Source organism: Corvus moneduloides, chromosome 7 (assembly GCF_009650955.1).
Source record: "Corvus moneduloides isolate bCorMon1 chromosome 7, bCorMon1.pri, whole genome shotgun sequence".
Classification (NCBI taxonomy): Eukaryota; Metazoa; Chordata; class Aves; order Passeriformes; family Corvidae; genus Corvus; species Corvus moneduloides.
The window spans coordinates 3712149-3730514 of record NC_045482.1 but is presented as its reverse complement, the minus strand read 5'-3'; the positions used below and the strand labels follow the sequence as shown (position 1 = coordinate 3730514).

Sequence of the window (18366 nt, the reverse complement as noted above, 5' to 3'; positions counted from 1 at the left end):
AAAAGGCAAGGCAAAGGGGTTTCAGAGAAGACAGCCCCGTGAGCGATTTCCAAACATCAAAGAAAAAGGCCTCCAGCGTGTTCTCCTCATCTGATACCTTTGTTCCCCCACTCCACGCCCGCAGACACGTTTCTATCGATGCACAAAAGGCTCCTGCAGCCCCCAGACAGCTCCATGTCCATACACATTACCTGCCTCCAGCTCTGACTCCCTCACGCTGGCCCTTCACACCAACCACAGCTCATCTGCCGTGGTTGAAGCCAGATGGGACTGACTAGGGAGTCTGGAGTCCCAGAGAACTCCAGCAGATCTGTATCCAACAGCCTGGCTGCTCCTTCACCCTCCGTGCAGGTACAGTCCAGGTGAGTGCTGCTGTTCCACCGCTCCTCGTGGGGCACCTGCTTGGCTGTTCCCCACTCCCCCACCTCTGTTCACTCTGATTTCCCTCCTGCAGGGCTGCATGTCTATTTTCCTCTTTCTATTCTCTTTCTATTTTCTCTTTCTATTTGCCCTCGAGGTTGCCTTTTCCTGCCCATCTCTGGTTTGCCTTGGCGTCTTTGAAGAGGGGCAGGGCAGACGCCTCCTGTATTTCCCCTGTTTACAGAGCACGCTCACACCCAGCTGCCTGGAGCTGCTGCCCTTGGATGCATCCCGGGCAGCAGCTCCACTCCCCTGGGGCAGGGAGTGGGGAGCACATGAGTCAGGTCACAAAGGGTCGATTGCAATTGTCAGTCAATTGACAATTGTTATTGTCAGTTCCCTTTACTTTCCCCAGTCACAGAAAGAAGCAAACCCCTTGCTCCCCCACCAGGGACATTGTGCAAATTCGGAAGCTACCAAGAGTTTTCCTCACCCTGGACGCTCCAGGCAGGATTTGTCAGTGCAGCACTGCAGAGGGGTTCAGTCGGTTGGAACTTCTTTCACAGACTAACACCCAAAACATCCTCATGACAGCAGTGGTTCCCTTTCACATCCCAATGGACAAAGCTTGTGTGATCAAACTCAGTTTCAGATAATCTCTTAATGACCTGCTGCTCACTGCTAGCCCTGCACTGCCGCACATCTCGAGGCCGCTGCAGACCAACCCAAGCTGCAAATACCCACTGGGGGCTTTGGTGACACTGGTCCCTGTGCTAGGCAGGCTGAGACTTTGTGACACTGCAGGAAACAGGCTCGTGTGCAGCCAAGGAACAAGCAGGCTGCGCTGGAGCTTTGCCTCTGTCAGCCTATGTGACACTCACCCCTGTGCTGAGTGTTTGGGGGCTGCTCTGTCTCCCCTGCCTGCAGGGGCTTTCCTGGAGCTAAATGCAGCAAAGGAAAGCTTTTGGTTCATGGCCTCTCCAGTCCCTCCATAGAGGGTTTCTACGGAATTTCTCACTGCAGTGAATGATATGATAATGAACAGGCATGAAAATATCCTAGAGACACCAACTACTTCCAATATGTAAACCTAGGGATCTGAGCCAACCTTCTTTGAACTCAGTGGGACTTCTTGCAATGAATGGTGACCTAAACCCAAACTCATTATTTCTATAGGCTGGCAAGAAAAGCTAGAAAAAGGAGCTCACTCTTGGACTTGGGTTTAAATCCAGGTCTGTGAGCATATGCTGTTTTCCCGACCTGTGTACAAGGTCACTGAAATGCTTCTGCTGAGCTTTAAGTTAAGGCACTGAATTGACACCTGATCCCTAGAGTTTCATGCCATTTTGAGCTAGAAGTCGGCAGCTCCACAGGGCTGGAGGCTGGTCCCTCTGCCCCACCAGTGGCTCACAGCTCATGTCCCCACTGTGGACAGTGACAACTGGACTATCCTGCTCAGCAACTTGCCTTTGGCCAAGGAGTGCTGATAGATTGCATTCCCCATGTAACACAAGACTTTAATTACTTTACAAAAGCACAGAATTCCTTGTCAGCTGTAGCCTGTCAGAAGGAAATGAGAAAATCAATGAATTCAGAACACTGCAGAGAGAAAGGGGGAAAAAAATAAAAAATTTTAAAAAGCCAAACCAAACAACAAACACTGAAAGTAATGCTTCTTTCATTCATCTGAAGAAGATATACTACTGGAGCAGCAAGGATTTAAATTTCTAAACACCTAGTCAAGACTTAGCCTAGGCTGAGGAGAACAATCCAGTTGTTCCTTTCTTTCCCAAGCTGGTGGGAAGCTGGGGTATCTATTTGTTCAGCAGCGCTGCCACTGTAAACTGTACGAGCCTTCCCGACTGTAATGCTTACTGCACTTTACTTAAGTTATAGTGCAGCTCAGCACAGATCTCTCTGCCAAAGTTGGGTATTTTGAAATGCCTCCCATTCCTGACCCGTGTGATTGAAATGGAGGGATTACTCTGTTCAGATGTTTAACTCCCTGCAAAGCATGCAGACAGAGAAATCCCCATGCTGCTGAAGCTCTCGAGTCACGGAAGCCGGGCAAAACTACTCCATTACCACAAGGCTTCAGTATTACTGGATTTATCTTGATTGCCCACATTTCCAGAAAACTAAAGGGTGTTTCACACCTCAGAACATGGAGAATTTCTTGCTTCATAATTGAAAAATGCACAGATAGAGAGAACTACTGCAGGGAGGTGAAAGAGAGAAATTGCCAAGGAAAAATAGAATGAGTGGTGTTATTATTTTACATGGCATTATCAGGTAACAATGGAAACATACCTGGATGCATTTTTTAATGACATTTAAACTAATGTTTGACAGTGTTAAAGTTGAATCCCACATCACACCAGATCCCCTCTGAATAGCATTTTCAATTACACCCTCAAAATTGGTCTAATTAAAGCAGGCAAGCATTATTGGCTCTGTTGTAGAAGTGGTATGAGTCACAAAATAAAGCAGCAGATGTGGAGATTACTGCAGGGCTAGGAAGGATTTCCTCCATCTACTCTAGACCCAAGTCTTTACCTGCAGACCCTTCTTTACCCAGCAGCCACATAATTAAGACTCTGAAAGCCCAGGAAAACATGCTTCTGTTTGCAGAGACCATAGTTAAGACAGGAAGGATCTGCTGGGTTATTCAGCCCAAGCACGGGGCCCAAGTGGCGTGGTCAACACTATTCCCAAAGCCAGTGAGGCTGGATGCTGGCTCAGGGATCCCTGGCCAGAGCTCCTGGTGCAGACAGGCCCTGAGTCAGCTGTCATTAGCTGGTATTAATCCTGGCAGAGCACCCTGTACACAACATCCTTAAAAGGGCTTAAGTGGATGTTAGGCAGTAGTTAACTTATAAATTAAAGTATGAATTAAATTATCCACTGAAGGAAGTAAATGGCAATTTAAATTTCAGTTCATTACGAAGTCAAAGCAAGTAAGCCAATTTACACCAGATAAGTTTTTGGCCCGGTTTCTCCTCCCCTTGATTTTAAGCCCTGTTTTGTTGCAGGAGAGGCTGTGTGACATGAAGTTATCCTGCTGCCTGACACTACAGGCTCACATCAGTAATTCTGTGTATTGCTTTCAGTAAGCTGGTTTACACCATTTGCAATAGATGTGATTCCTAGTTCATGTGAAAGCATTGGGGGCAGGGGAATACCAGCACACATGGGGGATCCTGTGAATTTCCAGTTAGAAACATTTACTAGTATATCATTATTTGGATGAGCTTTTTGCTTAAATTCCTGCCATAGTCATTCCAAACAAGGTTGCGCATTTCTAACACTACAGACAGATTTGAAAACAGTGAAGTGCTCTGAAATAAAGAAAACTGAGCATAATTTGTTGATCAATGAGCTACAAAGAATCACAGACATTACTTATACTATTTAGCATGAAAAAAGCATATGCAAACCCTTCAGAGACACTGTGCGAAATCCTTGCCATGCTGAAATTTAAAAACCAATGTCCCACCCTTGTTACTGGACAAAATACACTCATAAATATAAATCTCACAAGGCTCAAAATCAGTATTTATTTCTGGCTGTATAAAACACAGTTTTTTGCCTTGCTAAGACCTGTGAGCAATTTTCTGCCAGCTGGAGGCTCCTCAGCCTGCAGGTCCCTTATCTGGGATTCCTGAGGGTGGCATCTGCAGCCGAGGAGAGCCTGGAAGCATTCCCAGGCATTGATGCCAAGTGGCAGGGAGCAGCCCAAGCCCGTGCTCCCACTGCCACCAGGGATGGGTCTCCGGGCTCTCCCGGCTGTCAAATCACACCTGTGATGTCTGAGGAGAGCAGCAGCTGGAACGGGATGATTTTTTTTTCCCGGGAAAGAGTCTAACAGGGGGAGAGAAGACAGACATGCTCTAGCAGGCACGCTTGCATTTCTGACCCTGGGGGCAGCCACAAGCCTCCTTCCTTCTCTCCACAGGGACAGGGTGAGCAAGGGGAACTCAGGGGCGGTCCTTTGCACGTCCCCCAGGCCCGTGGCACCACACAGAGAATCCTCCACAACCGTACTTCCCTCGGGAAAGGAGGTGTTCCTCCCTTTTCTCCTACCCACTGGAGATCTAGGTTTCTCCTAGCCACAAAGCCGTGCTGGGATAGCCATGCCTCTGTGGGCAGGGCAGCTCCAAGGATACAGGAGAGGAGCCCGCCTGGGCAGTCCCAGAGCCGCTGCGGCTTCTCCTACAGAGAACTCCTGCGGCAGCCCGGCACGCAACGGGACCGCAGGGATTTTTAAAGCAATTCCTCACGCCTCCATGTATCCTAGCAACCCTCTCCGAGGTTACAGATGCGATGCCTCGCCCACCTGTTGCACAGCCAGCCTGAGGCAAGTTACACATCGCTTCCTTCCCAGCTCATCCCGCGAATCCGCCGCGGCGATTAAGGAATGTGGGAATGTGCCACAGCCAGCCGGCGGGTGTCACACACAGGCACCCCTGGGCGCCAGGAACTCGGCACTGGCTCCTGCATGTGCTCCAAGGAAAGGTCTCGCTGGCACAGCCTTTGTGATCAAGGCAGGAAAAACGGGGTGGCCCTGCCGCAAAAATGCCTGATGTGCCATCGCTCGGGTCCTGCGCAGACATCCAAGCACGATTTCCAAAAGAATTTTAGGTCCAAAAAATGCGCAGTGAACAAAACTTGACTCCTCCTGTGCCCTTCCCTCCATTACAGTAAATGAGCTTGTTAAGGAAAAAAAGACAAAAAACTGCTTGAAAAGCAACCTTTTTAAGGAGTGATGCCACTCCAAAGTATTCTTTAGCATTTTCGATTTTCTGTGGGAGAAAAAAAAATACTGAAAACATTATAAAAATAACCATTGAACATGAAAATTTTGCTCTGCAGAAAAATAAAAAACAAATTTAATGAAGAATTTAAAAATATAAAATCAATTACAAGAATCTGTTGAAGGGGAAATTTACAATTTTACAAAATTTACTTTCTACACCTGTGCAAATGGTCCTTTCTTTATGATTGTCCTGCTCATCAAATTAGATTTTCTTTGTTTGGCTATCACTGATCAAATCCTTTACGCTGCAATATCCATTTCTCGCTTGAACCTCAGTTATCTTAATTGATCATTCACCTGCATTCCTGAAAAACAAACAAAGAAAACCCCTAAATATTTTGCTGTGGGTTTGTTTCTTTTTTGTGTTACTGAACTTATCAATGCTAAGTCCACTTCATTCTAATATATTCAATAATTCAAGGGATGCATGGAAGCTGCTATCCCCAAGGCCAGCAGGGAAGATGAGGTTGTCACTGCTCAAAGACACATAATTTTCTGTAGATCTTTCTTATTCATAGTCACAGAGGAAAATATGGAATACTTCCTAAATGGTTCTGGCACTTGTGAGTTATCCCTCTTTCCCCACCCAGGCAGACAAATGCTGTAGTGAGATGAAGCATTTAGGTTCCCTCTCTGTTTGGAGTGCTCCAAATGTGAGCACTGATGGTGCCCTTTCACTGGCTAGGCTGAGGCTGACTGCCTGGTGATCCACAGTGGCTCCTGGGCAATGACTGGAAGAAGCTGGCACACCTTCTCCCTCAGCACCACTTACTCTGCTCATCTCAGGCTGAATAATACACCCAGGATGTCAAACCCTCCTTTTCACTGTGAGGCTACTTGGCAGCTGGATCTGCACACTGAGATGAGTCCAGCTGAGATGGCAGCAGCCACTTCATTAGCTCAGTGTCAGCTCGGTTTTGACACGTTTGTGGAACCATTGACTAAGTTTTTATAACAAGCGAGAACAGGATTTTTATAGCTAAGATTTTTTGCAACTGTCACATGAATTTTAGGACATAGTCTTGGGCTGAGCTATACAAACAAAACTCCCTTGTGGTTTGACAGACATCATGAGTGAGAATTGGATCATGTTTTCTGTGTGAGATAAAACTAACTGCCTTCACAGCTGTCATTTTTTTATAGTGCAAGGGAGGAAATTCAAGCATTTAAAGTTACATTTAAATATGAAAACTTGATAGACATATCTGGCAATAAAAACACAGCTGTTAACAACACAGAAAATACTGCAGTGGTACAGCACAGGAGGTTGAAACTCTGTGTGTGAGGAGAATCTGCAGGTGAGAGCAGCTTCCTGATTTATTTAACACAGGGAGTAGGGCTTGTGTTTGTAGATTGTGCGGTACTAGGCAGAAATACCCTCAGGAGCCTATCATCCAGCACTGCACAAATAAGAACAGAATTTCCCAAACCTCCATGAACAAGGCATAAGCCCTGGAATGACAATTCTTCACATGCAAGTCAGAAGCCATGTTATATTTTACTCAGGTGGAAGAGATGCATGATTCAAAGCCAGTCTCTTGAAATCTGCAGTGGACTTGAAGAATGCAAGCTCATGGGGGCTGCTTATTCTTCAGTTTCACAGCCCACCGGTGGTTTCTGGGGTAAACCTTTTAAAGAATAGGTTCAGATACAGCTGATCCATCACAGCCTCGCAACATCACCGACTCCCACATCCACCAGTTATTTTTATGCAGCTACTAGTGCTAAGGATGTGTCAGGAAAATTAATGAAGTATGAACATGCTCTGGGAAAAGCAAGCGCAACAAGAGTCAGGTTGTGGGTTAAAATAGCCCAGTGCATCTTAACCAGTACACAGAATGGTCAGAGAACAGCTGCTGGAGAGACTCATGAGGCCCTGGCATGTTATCTAGAAAACACTAAGAGTATTTTCAAGCACACACTGGCTCACATTCAGCACCCAGAAGCTATTTTAAGTGCTCCACGGAGACAAGCTAGTGTTATTAGGGCACTTTTCTTCCAGAACACAACAATTCATTTCGAGTCAAATAATCCCATCAGAGGCCCTTGTAAACACCTAAATCAGAAGAAGTGGCTGTGATGATCTCATATTGGGAGAGATTCACGGGCTGAGCTAAGACAGGTTTTTTTAAGACACTTAAAAAGAAAATGAAACTACTTGCTGGGCAGTCTTGGTGCTGTGTCTGTCATGTCACAGCAGCTCCCAGAAGGCATCTCTGGAGTCTGAGGAACTGCCAATTGGCACAGGGAAGCTGGTTGAAGAAGAAAATTTGAGTAGAAGCCCACGAGATAAGTTTTTTACCCTACTGAGCAGCAAAGCCATGGCCAAATGAGCCCTCAGAGTACAACTCTCACCTCCTGGCAGAACCACCTCAGACCCAAGAAGAAAGATTTCCATCATTTTTGGGCCTTGGCCTCACCTCACCTCTCTGTCTCAGTTTCACCCAGCCTAGTGTCTTTAGAGGGCGTTTTGAGACTCAAAGACCAGAAAACATATACAAAGAAAGAGATAATGCTGTTATCACCCGATGCTGTGGCTCTGTATGATGTGAAGGCATAGACAGTCACAGCTCTCTGTATCAGAAAGGTGGGAAGAAATATGGGAACAAAAGAGGAGGAAATTGGATTATGGCAGTGACAGAGTGAAGAATAGTAGATGACAGGGATTTAGAGACCTTTGGGAAGCACTCTGATACTGGCATGATGGTCTCAGTAAAGAAAATTGTCAAAAATATGACCAGAGAAAAGAGCTTAATCAGAGTCATCCAAAACTGGTTTATTTTGTAAAATATTTCAGGCCTTCTTTTCCCTTCTGTTTTTGAAAGCCTTGCTTTTCAGCCTGGTGAGGCTGAACAGGGAACTGTAAGCTACTCTAAATGCTGAGAGACAAAAAAAGCAGAGAGGGAACGGTGCCTAAATATAGTTCAGAAGGTTCCCACCTCTCCATACTGAGGTTCAACATCTACAGCCAGCTCAGGTCAGTGATTTTCAGTCAGCTTTCAGCCACTAGCAGATACAAGGCCACATCAAAATTACCAACATTTAGGGTAGAAATTATCATAGTTGATGAGGAACCAGGTATAAATAAAATACTTCCAGTGAACTCCCTAAAAAGAGCCACTGCCTGCTATTTATTAAGTTACAGTCCATTGATATTTAGCAAGTTTTAATCTCGCAAACCACTGACTGGATCCTCAGATGGAGGAAATGAATTGTTGATCTATACCACAGCATGATCCAGCCCTGAATTTACAGGTAAACATAAGGCTGTGGACTTTGCTTACATTTTTGGCTCAAATAAAAAAGCACCTTTCTCACTATATGTAATGAACTATTTTTGCTTAGAAAAGGGATTTCTAAAATTAAATAAACCAAAGATACAGAGGCACAGGGATGCTAAAGCTAAGGTAACTTGGCAGAAAATACCCAGCACCTGAAGAAACACACATGAAATAATCAAGGATCACAAGGAAACCAACATGCTCACGATACCAACACACAGAAGAAAGTTCACATATCCTTTCAACAACTATTTTTGTTTCAAATACGCTCTTGCCATGACTCTCATGGGCAGTCCTTGATCATTATGGAGAGGCACTTTTGTGAACCAAAACCATAATGATGTACCAACAAACACCTCAGAGAACACACAACTGCCAGGCTCTTGTGGTACCCCAGTCTCCTGCACAATGCAAGTGTCTGAGGGCAGTGGGGAAATACTCAACAAGCTCATTTGTTTTCTTGCAACTAATCCACCACATTTCCAAGTTTCACTTACCCGTCAGGTTCCTCAGCCCAAGTTCCCTGAGTCCAAAGTTCCCATCCTTCCTGTAGTTAAGGAAAATGGCCAGAGCATATCGCTCCTCGTAGAGCTTGGTCCCACGAACGATGCGCAGGTTCTCCAGGGGCAGGTATTCAAACTGGTTTAAAGCCACCAACACATAGCCCGTGACTTCTCGGATAGACTGGAAGGCAGAAATTAAACAAACACATCAGATATGGTCCATTTTTAATGGTCCTGAGTCTTCCAGACAGTGGATGCTGTAGGACAAGATGCCGCTACCCAAGACAAAAAAACCAAACCACCTTTGGAAAACAAATTCTGTTTCAACTTAATGATTTCAAGCCCATTCCTGTTTTAATTTTAGTGAGTTTACTAGAAATAGTTGTTTAAAAGGTAAAAAACAAAGAGGTAGCCATTTTTATCAGTTTATTGAAACTCAAACAGAAATTCACTGTAAGGTACTAAGGATTCACAAAGGGATGACTTTGCACGACTCAAAGCAGAGAGCAGGTCAAGGGCCTCTGCAATACATGAACAGAATCCACTGGGGCAATGCCACAGTTCAGATGAGACTGTCTGTCTGCAAGTAACTGTGTGTTGTACAGCGTATTTCAGGGTGGGACTGAAGGGACACAACATGGAAAACACCTCTGGAAGAGCTCACCATCAAACAGGAACAGATGGGAGACGCGGGGCCAGTTTGGAAGAGGAAATAAAGACAACGCATGTATGTACTAACACTCATTTTGTGTACTTTCAAATGGAACTGATCACTGAACATTTGCAAAGATTCATCTCAGAGTTTCATCTGGAAGTGCTGGAACCATCCATGCCCATATATCCAGGTCTTCGATCAGAACTGCTATCCAAACTTTTAGTAAAATGATTGCTGCAGCTTTGAGTTGGCTGAAATCTTCATTGGCTTTAGATGAACTGCTCAATAACCCTCCTGCTCATATTCAGGAATTGATTGCCTGGGCTGGAAAGGGAAAAAAAAAAAAGCCAAAACCCAATAACTAGAAAAAGTTTTTCAAAGTCCAAAAGATTAACAGAACTAAGATGTTGTTAGGAAAAAAAAGTACTGAACACCCAAAACCAGAGAAATATGCTCCCTTAGAAAATAAAGTTCATTCTAAGGAATTGAAAGGAATGGCCTAGAAATACGCAAATGCCTGTGAAAAATGTCATTTCAACACTCACAGCGACCCCACCATCCTCAGCAGGACTTGACACAGGCTGAAGGATGCTCCTGGCCAGATCCTGGAAACAGGATCTCCATGTTGGAGAGGGTCTCTTGAGTCTGTTTCTCAAAGCTCACCTAACCTGATGCCTGCAACAACCCCTGTACAGGCGTGTGTTTGAGTGCGTGTGCATATTTAACGGACAGAAATTGATACCACTACTTGTGTGCTTAAGTGGCTGCACGCACTTTTTCCTTCCCTTTGGCAAAGTCAATACCTTAAACAAAACACTGAAAGAAAAATTCTGCTCAGAGTAACATGCCCAGACTATAACCAACATGACGGGGACTCCAGTCGATAATGTAATAAAAACAACCCGACAACCAACAGCAGGCAGAGAATCCAATGTGTCGTGTCTGTATCATTAATAAAGAAAGGCAACAATGGATTTGCAGCACCAAGGACAGGATCTTGCTTTGCTGGTTCAGCGCTTTGACGTGATTTCACATTTAAGTGTGCACGAGCCTTTTAATTAGGCTTATAAAAGCCTGCAAGGTTATTAACACATGGCAGTGTACATAAGGAATGATTTCTAGGCCACAAAATCTAGGTACTAGCTGTCCTCCTGAAGTCAAACATTTGTACTCAGCTGAAGCTGCTGAAAAAGCTGTGGAGCCATTTCCAGACTTGCCTGGCATCTAAACAAAGCCCAGTGTCCTGACAGGACTCTGGTGAAAACCCAGTGAGTGGAGGTAGGTTGAGAAGTACGGTTCAGCAGCTCAGTATTAAATGTAGAGCTGCCTTATACCCTGGGACACTGATTCCATTATAATCAGAAGCTTTCCAGCACTTTCATGATAGCTCTTTGCCTTCAGACATTTCAGCTTAGCCTGTTTGGTCAGGAATTTGCTTTTCATCATATGCAAAAATTTCTTTAAGCTGGCTTTTCTAGTGTCTCCTCAGAATTCAGGAAATACTTAAATTACACTCAGGGCTCTAATTTCTCCACTGATATTCTAGGGATACTGTGATTGCTCTAATTAATTTAAATGGATGTTTAACTTGGAATAGAGTGGAAAAAATTAAAAGCAGTCCCAAAATTGCATCTGAACAGGTCCTCCCTGCCAATTGCTATCACTTACAACCATATTTTCTATTTTTAGGGTATGTCTTACTGCCAAACAGCAATTCCACCTGAAAGAGCTGCAATTCAGCACAGAACTGAAATCATACACACACACACAGCAGCAAATCTTCATTCCAAACTTGAAAAAAAAGCCAAAAAAGCACCAAAAAACCCCAGAAAAATAACTAGGGAGAATGACAAAGTTCTGTTGCTGATAATTGTGAACTGCCTCAGAAGCCCTGCACTTTGTTTGGATTAACCAACCGAAATGACAAATTATGGCAAGTATTTTGACAAACCAGAAGGTTCTTTGCAGTCCCATGGCTTCCACCATATTGCAACACACATTTATTTGCTGGAAACCCTGCCATCTTCATGCTTGCAAAACAAAATTATGAAAATAAACCAAAAGGGTTTCTAATTTCCTACAAAACAACCACCTGACCACCCAAATCTAGTAGTCTGTTACATTAAGTCAGGGTTTCATTATGGGTTTAAATTCATAGGAATGAAAATAGGAATGAAAAATGCAGAACAATAACCTGCTTTGCAGGATGGTTTCTGACTGGTTTCTGGTTTTCAGGGTGTTTTGTGTCTGGTCCATCTTGAAAAAGTGTACTGGGAATGCAGAAGGCATCTCAAGTTTTGGTCACTCCTGGCCAACACTGTCACTTTGGCAGGCACTGCAAGTTTTAACATAATTCTCACTGAAAATGGACACCTGCCCACTTGGAGCTCACTCCCAGTCCTGCTGGAGTCACTGCAAAGATGCCTGTTGGCTTCTATACTGACTCACAAATCCTCATGCCAGATGGGACCAGGCAGCCAGATCTCCTCCCCTGCACCTCGTGCCAAGGTCAGGTGTGATTTGAACCTCTCATCCTTTGAATTCAAGGCTGGATGCTTTCCTGGGCAGGTATCCTGGACTCAGGTATCCTCATGCTCTATCTGAGCTGCTTTCCAGCTTCCATCTGTGTTTCCAAGAAGGTGCATCTCCCAGCCTGATTCTCCTGCTAGGGTTATAGGTACTTGCAAAAACACATTTCCCGTGAGTCTGTCCCTCAGGAAAGACAAAAAGGAAACTGAGCCTGTCAAGCATCAGCCCCTGGATAAGGACAAGCTTCCTGCAGAAACAAAAGGAGTGCCGGGAGGAAAAAGTATTAATCCTTGACATATCCAATGCCTCATGAGCTGCTTAAAAACACACCAAACCACAGGGTTCTGATATATTTACCAGGAAAAAAGCTCTTTATTTCCATTTTCAGACAGGAGATGAGCACCTGTACTCCGCAGTTTGCTGTCTCTGTGTCCAGCAGTGTCCGGCACCCCAGGAACAGCCATGTCGGTCTATAAACCAGTCTCCTAACAGACTCTATGAGCCTCAACACAGCCAAGTGTTTGGTTGCTAAAAATAGCTACCCTGAGATAAGAACAAAGCAAGTGGAGGTGCTGCCCTCCCCAGGGGGCCACCCCAAGATGGGCAGCCCTGCAGAGGGTGGCGAAGAAACTCACAATGGCACCAAAAGCAAAAGGGTTCTTTTCGGAGGTTCTTTTTCAGATGATGAACGGTAAAAATGAGCTCTAGACAGCCCATTCCCTTAATTGCAACTAATATTAGCTGAGCACAGATGAAGTACTTGAAGCTCCGAACAGCAAAACCAGAATTATCCTGTCAGCTGGGAGCAAATGGGAGTAAAATTGTTCCCTGCCATCTTAAATCGTTCTTTGGTTCGAATCAAGTGAATCTGAGTGAAGCCAAGCAAAATAACAGCGAAAACTTCATCATTCCGCCCAGAACAACAGATCAATGAACGATTAGGGAAGCTGATGTTTCTCATAAACACTACCAAGGCTTCTTAACATCCATCAGGAAGGCTGGGCTGTGGCAGAGGCACCAAAGAGAACTCTATTGTGGGGTTTATTTCAGCTGCAGACACATCTATCCAGTCGCTGAACCTGATCTGGTAAAGCCCCTGCTGCCTCAGCTGACCAGACACATGTCCCCAGCACAGAGTCAGAGACAAAAACCTGCCACAGCAGTCAGCTCACACTTGTGCGACCACTGACAATTAATTCTATTTTGGGTGGTTTTCCCCTTTTCCATAAAAGCCAAGAACATTTTGATCTACTTCAATCTCACTTGAAAGCACCAATAAACACAAGTGCAGAAGGGGAGGATCACCTGAAGAACAAGTGTGTTTAATTCACAGACATGAAAAAAAGGAAGCACTTTTCACAACTCAAATGGACTTGAACAGAGTATCTCACATTTTTCTTTTTTATCAATTAAAAAGTATGCATTTGTATCTGGTGAGAACTGCCCAACATCCAGCTGGCCAAATTTTGATGAAACAAATTTTTATTATCAGAAAAAAAAGCCCCCACAATACAGCAAAGTCAACACCTGTCTAACTTCAAATCAGTTCACAAATTCAGTTGGGCATGTTTGTGAACATGCTGGTAACCATCAATTAATTTTCATTTTTATTCATACATTTTTACCCATGCAATGCAACACACCTGTCACTGTCACAATTATAAAATTAATATTTACTGAATAACCATTAAGTAGTCTCTAAGCAGCTACATCACTTGCAGTTCTAACTCTGGGAGAAACAATAACAGCCAAAATGTGGAAATAGCAATTTATGGAGCTCAATTTGCTGTTCCATGCATTGCTCATTGAGGGTTATGAATTTCTAATGACACGAGAAACTGAGATGTTCAAAGCAGTTCAGGTATGTACGGGATCCAGCCTTTGCCAGCTTCTCTCAAAACCCCATCCATACCATGAGAAATATGTGGCACACACTGACATTTCTCCTGTCTGGGAGGACCACCCATTTAGAGACTATGTCAGAGCTCACGTGGCATGCACGTGAGGAATTCTGTCCCACCACAAGCTCATGTCTTGTCTCCTTCCACGCTGTGCATCCTTTAATTACATCAACACTTGTGAAATTGTGATGTTAAGCCCTCCTGAGCACCAGTGGTTTTCCAGGTAGTCTGTACAAGCTTCAGTAAAAACCCCTTAAGTTTGAGCACACTGATCAATACCAGAACACAGCTTTTAGAAAACATTTTCTAGTGCCTGGTCAGAAGCAAGCAGTGTATCCTAACTAGAGCTGCCTTGGCAGCTGCAGAAAGATTGCTGTCTAAAGCACTAAAGTTGCAGTTTTTATTCAAATTGGTTAATAAAGAAAGAGGAGCTTCTGGTAGTCTTTCAATTTACATTAAGGTGTATTAAAGGCAAAGGAAAGGCTTGGATTTAATTAAGAGCTATACCTGAGGAGCCCTGCACTGCTGCGTGCTGCAGAATCGACTGTGATTCAGTTACTTATGACAGCTGGTAGGAACTTTAACTCATACTCTTTTCCTCACAGACATCTGGTCCTCTTTGGTAATGTGCTTACAAAACATCCTGAGCAGCAGATCAGTGAACTGAACACAGCACTCGATTGCCCCAACTCTAAAGCAGCAGTCAGTCAGATGCATCTTTTGTTAAGGCCACTGGAAATTTGTAAGGATTTTGCTACATAATGTACAGAACCCACCTCGGGAGTTGTTGAACTAAAGCTCTGTTTTCTGAATGGCTGGTCTTTACATTGCATTATTCCAAGAGTGGGACTTTTCATACCTTAAAACAGGAGGATTAGCTGTGCAGTCATTTATTTACTGAGCTTCATGTAGGAAACACACTGTTGCTTATATGAGGCAAATTTGGCTGTGTCTGAGCTAGTATACATTACAGTAGGGTCTAGGGAGGTCTTGGAAGAAAAACAAATACCAGTCTAGAAACCTTTAAACTGCAGGACAATATCCAAACCTGGCATTTGGAAAGAAAGGTGACGTACAAAAACACAGGGAGCCTTTGAAATGTGTATCTTGACTAATTTTTAAAGAACTGATGAGAAAACAATCTTGGACTTGAAAACCAAAATAATAATAAAATAATAAAATAATAAAATAATAAAATAATGTGGGAATGGGAACATTAAGTAGAAATAGGCAAACAACAGGACCAAAACATCCAACCCTTTTGCTTTCAAATTTTGAAATACAGTTTCTAATGATGTACCCAAGTATTCTGCCTGCTTAATAGTTCTTTGACTTAAGCTCAGGTGTCAGCTTACCCCATGTGTCTCTGCCCACTTTTCAGTTAAAAATATCATCTGAACAGAGAAACTGAGCAGGCTTACATCACTATCTGCGAGTTTTCCTAATTGTTTCCAGTCTAAAACATAATTCCTCTGTTATCTGCTTAGAAGTGTCCTAGAAGTGTCTGCTTAGAACTTTGAGGTGCCCAGGCTGGCTGAGAGCACACACTAAATCCTAAGCTATTTATGCTGAGCAACATTATGACCTAGACAAAGTCTGCACTCTGTAACAGCCCCATCTCCACAGCTAACATTTGTCTGTCCTGAGGAATGCTGTGGAAGATACATGTTTAGCCAGTCAGTAAGACTTTTGACATTACACTGTAATACCTGATTGGCCTTCAATGTATTTGCAGCGTGGTTTCCAGGAGAGTTTATTGTATCATCTCCCAAGGGAAAGCTTAGTCCTAAATGAGATTGCAAAGACTACAATGAGAGCATTATGCTGTTACAAAATGCTTTACCACTCAGGCCGCTCAGTAGTAGCTGCATTTTGCAGACACTCAAAGCACATCAGCTTATAGCTGCCCAGTTACAGAATTTCCAACAGCACAGATTGATGCCTTTTGCTTTCTCTGCTTTCGGGAGCTTCAATCGAGTAAATCTTAGTTTCTTTCCAGGCAACATAAAATTGCACAAACTGCTACTTCATAAACTAAATAATATCAACACTCTGGAAGGATTTTAGGAAAGTAATAACCATGTGCAAAGACATCCTTTCTTATCAATTTCCCTCAGAGAGCCACAGCTCATGAGACGCTGAGTGCATTGGAGGGTCTCGGGACACTTTCAGTGGGAAAGCCAACGTGAGGGCTGTCTTGTCAAACCTTCATGGTCACAGTTACACTGGCTGCACCGCCACAGGCATCCTGAGATGTCAGTCGGCTGAACCAAGGTGGTGTATTTATTTTGGCAGAACAAGGCGTGCTGTACCAAAAGAGAAAAGAGCATTCAATTCTTCACTGTCCCTATTTGTGATAAATCCCCCTCACATTTTTGCTCGTGTCTAAGCTGAACTAAGTCTTGGCAGGCTCCTTACTTGGTCTTCTGGCTCATGAGACTGGTTGGAGCACCACAGGGAGCTATGGATCTGTTCCCAAGTCTTCCCAAGGGAAGAAAATGGAGGAAAAGGAGGAGGAGCACGATAGATGCTCACAGTCTCTCACAGCTCAGAAGCACTCTTGGCTTCTCCAGCTTACACACAACCTGAGACAGCACGTGGATGAAGAGGAACAAAATACACAGGGAACAAAAAGCAGAGGAGAAGAAGGATGCCTTCCCCACGATGGGTTTGAAAGGTCAAGTGTCTGATCAGAAGTCAGATGGAAGAGTACCCATAAGAAATGCAGTGCAGGCTCTAACGGTGTCCAGAATTGCACACCATGGTAAGCAAGGTGCCTGTGAAGATCCTAGGAATGTTCCGTGGTCATTTAATGGAACAAGGGACCTTTATTTGTTCATTTGATACATGGTGAGTGACAGATACATTGTGATTGCTTTTTTCCGACTACACAGCCAGGCTAGTTGGTATGAATTACAGAAAATCTACAGTTAGACAAATAAATCGAGTGCATTTATTAACATTTCTTCAGTCTCTACTGTGGAAGCAACGGGAGCCCTTGGCTGTCGTTATTCCCACTCTTTGGAATGATGCAGAATGAATTAAACATCCCAGAGATCTGGTACAGAGGTGGAGCTGAACAACAGGCCTTTTCTATTTTTTCTATTTAAACTGCAGGTGAAGGTGCCATGCCACTCCTGAAAGCAAAAGGGTGTTTCTATTTCTGGACACAGGAACTGACTACACATAGTGAAAATGTGTTAACCTTGCCAAATTTCAGCTCAACATTCTCAGTCTGCGTTTTTGCAAGAAGCAAATAGCTGGCTGTCCAATCCTAGAAAAGCAGTTTGCTTATTTTTGGAGAGCTTTGCTTTCCTTTCCCAAGAAAATAGTTTCCTAAAAACACACTTTCAGTTTGTTTCATATGTGCAACATCCACATTTAATGAGTATTTTAAAAGCATTTCCTGGGACGGACTGATTTTATTGGAGCTCTAGGACATTTTTGCACACAGAAATTAGTGAATATTGGAGTTGTTAACTGTTTGTCTGGTTTCATTGAAGAGGATAATCTTCATCCAGATACTGGATTTTAACAACTCTTATTTCTAGCTGAGCATATATAAATACAACACCTGAACTCAACATCACACCTACCTATTGAAACTATTTCAGTCTGTTTAACTCTAATCTTTTCAAGAATAGAAACCCTGAAGAGATTCATTAATCGCTGGCTTTTGATTAGGTTTATTTCCATTTAGATAAAAAGTGAAGAGGCTTCTTGTTTTTAAAGCTGTGGTTTTGTTTTGTTTATCTGGAAGATGGAGAATAACTCTGTTATTCAGGCTTTAATAGATTGTTAAAATCTCCTTCAAGGATAGATCCATAATTTATAAGATGTGAGCAATTAGTAAATGATCTGATTTTCAAATCCAGAGGTATACTTTAAGAAACACGTGTAAACTCCACTTTTTGAGGTTATGCAGAGTGCCACCAAGCAGGGAAACAACCTTTAATCTGCAGTGACTGCACTAACCCTAAAATAAGATTTTCCTCTGCATTAATTCTACCACTTTTCTTCAAGGGGGCATGCTAAAAACCTCTCCCACTCATTGCATTTTCTGAACCAATCAGATATACAATCTTATAGGAAACAGGAACTTTTTAAATCATGTCCAGAATGGCCAGACACCTTAAATACACCATTATTCCTACATGCAATTATTGCACCAATGAACAAACGGTGGCTCCCTCAAGGTGCACAAACATCTTTTTTTGAATTACAGGGGAATTTATGGAGGGAGGTGCTGGAAAAGTTGTAGAGAAAATTATTTCTCTCTTTTCCAGACATGAGAGCAGAAGATGATGTTTGGCCTTGACAT

The 18366-nt window shown here is 43.5% G+C and overlaps 1 protein-coding gene across 5 annotated transcripts in view; it reads right to left on the bottom strand.

Moving 5' to 3' along the window:
- ERBB4 (erb-b2 receptor tyrosine kinase 4) overlaps positions 1-18366 on the bottom strand; it is a 580318-nt gene that overhangs the window by 266818 nt on the left and 295134 nt on the right. For all 5 annotated transcript variants that reach the window (XM_032114089.1, XM_032114092.1, XM_032114088.1 and 2 more), the window contains exon 3: positions 8955-9141. In XM_032114089.1, the coding sequence (XP_031969980.1) occupies positions 8955-9141 (187 nt within the window). The remainder of the gene's footprint in view (positions 1-8954; positions 9142-18366) is intronic.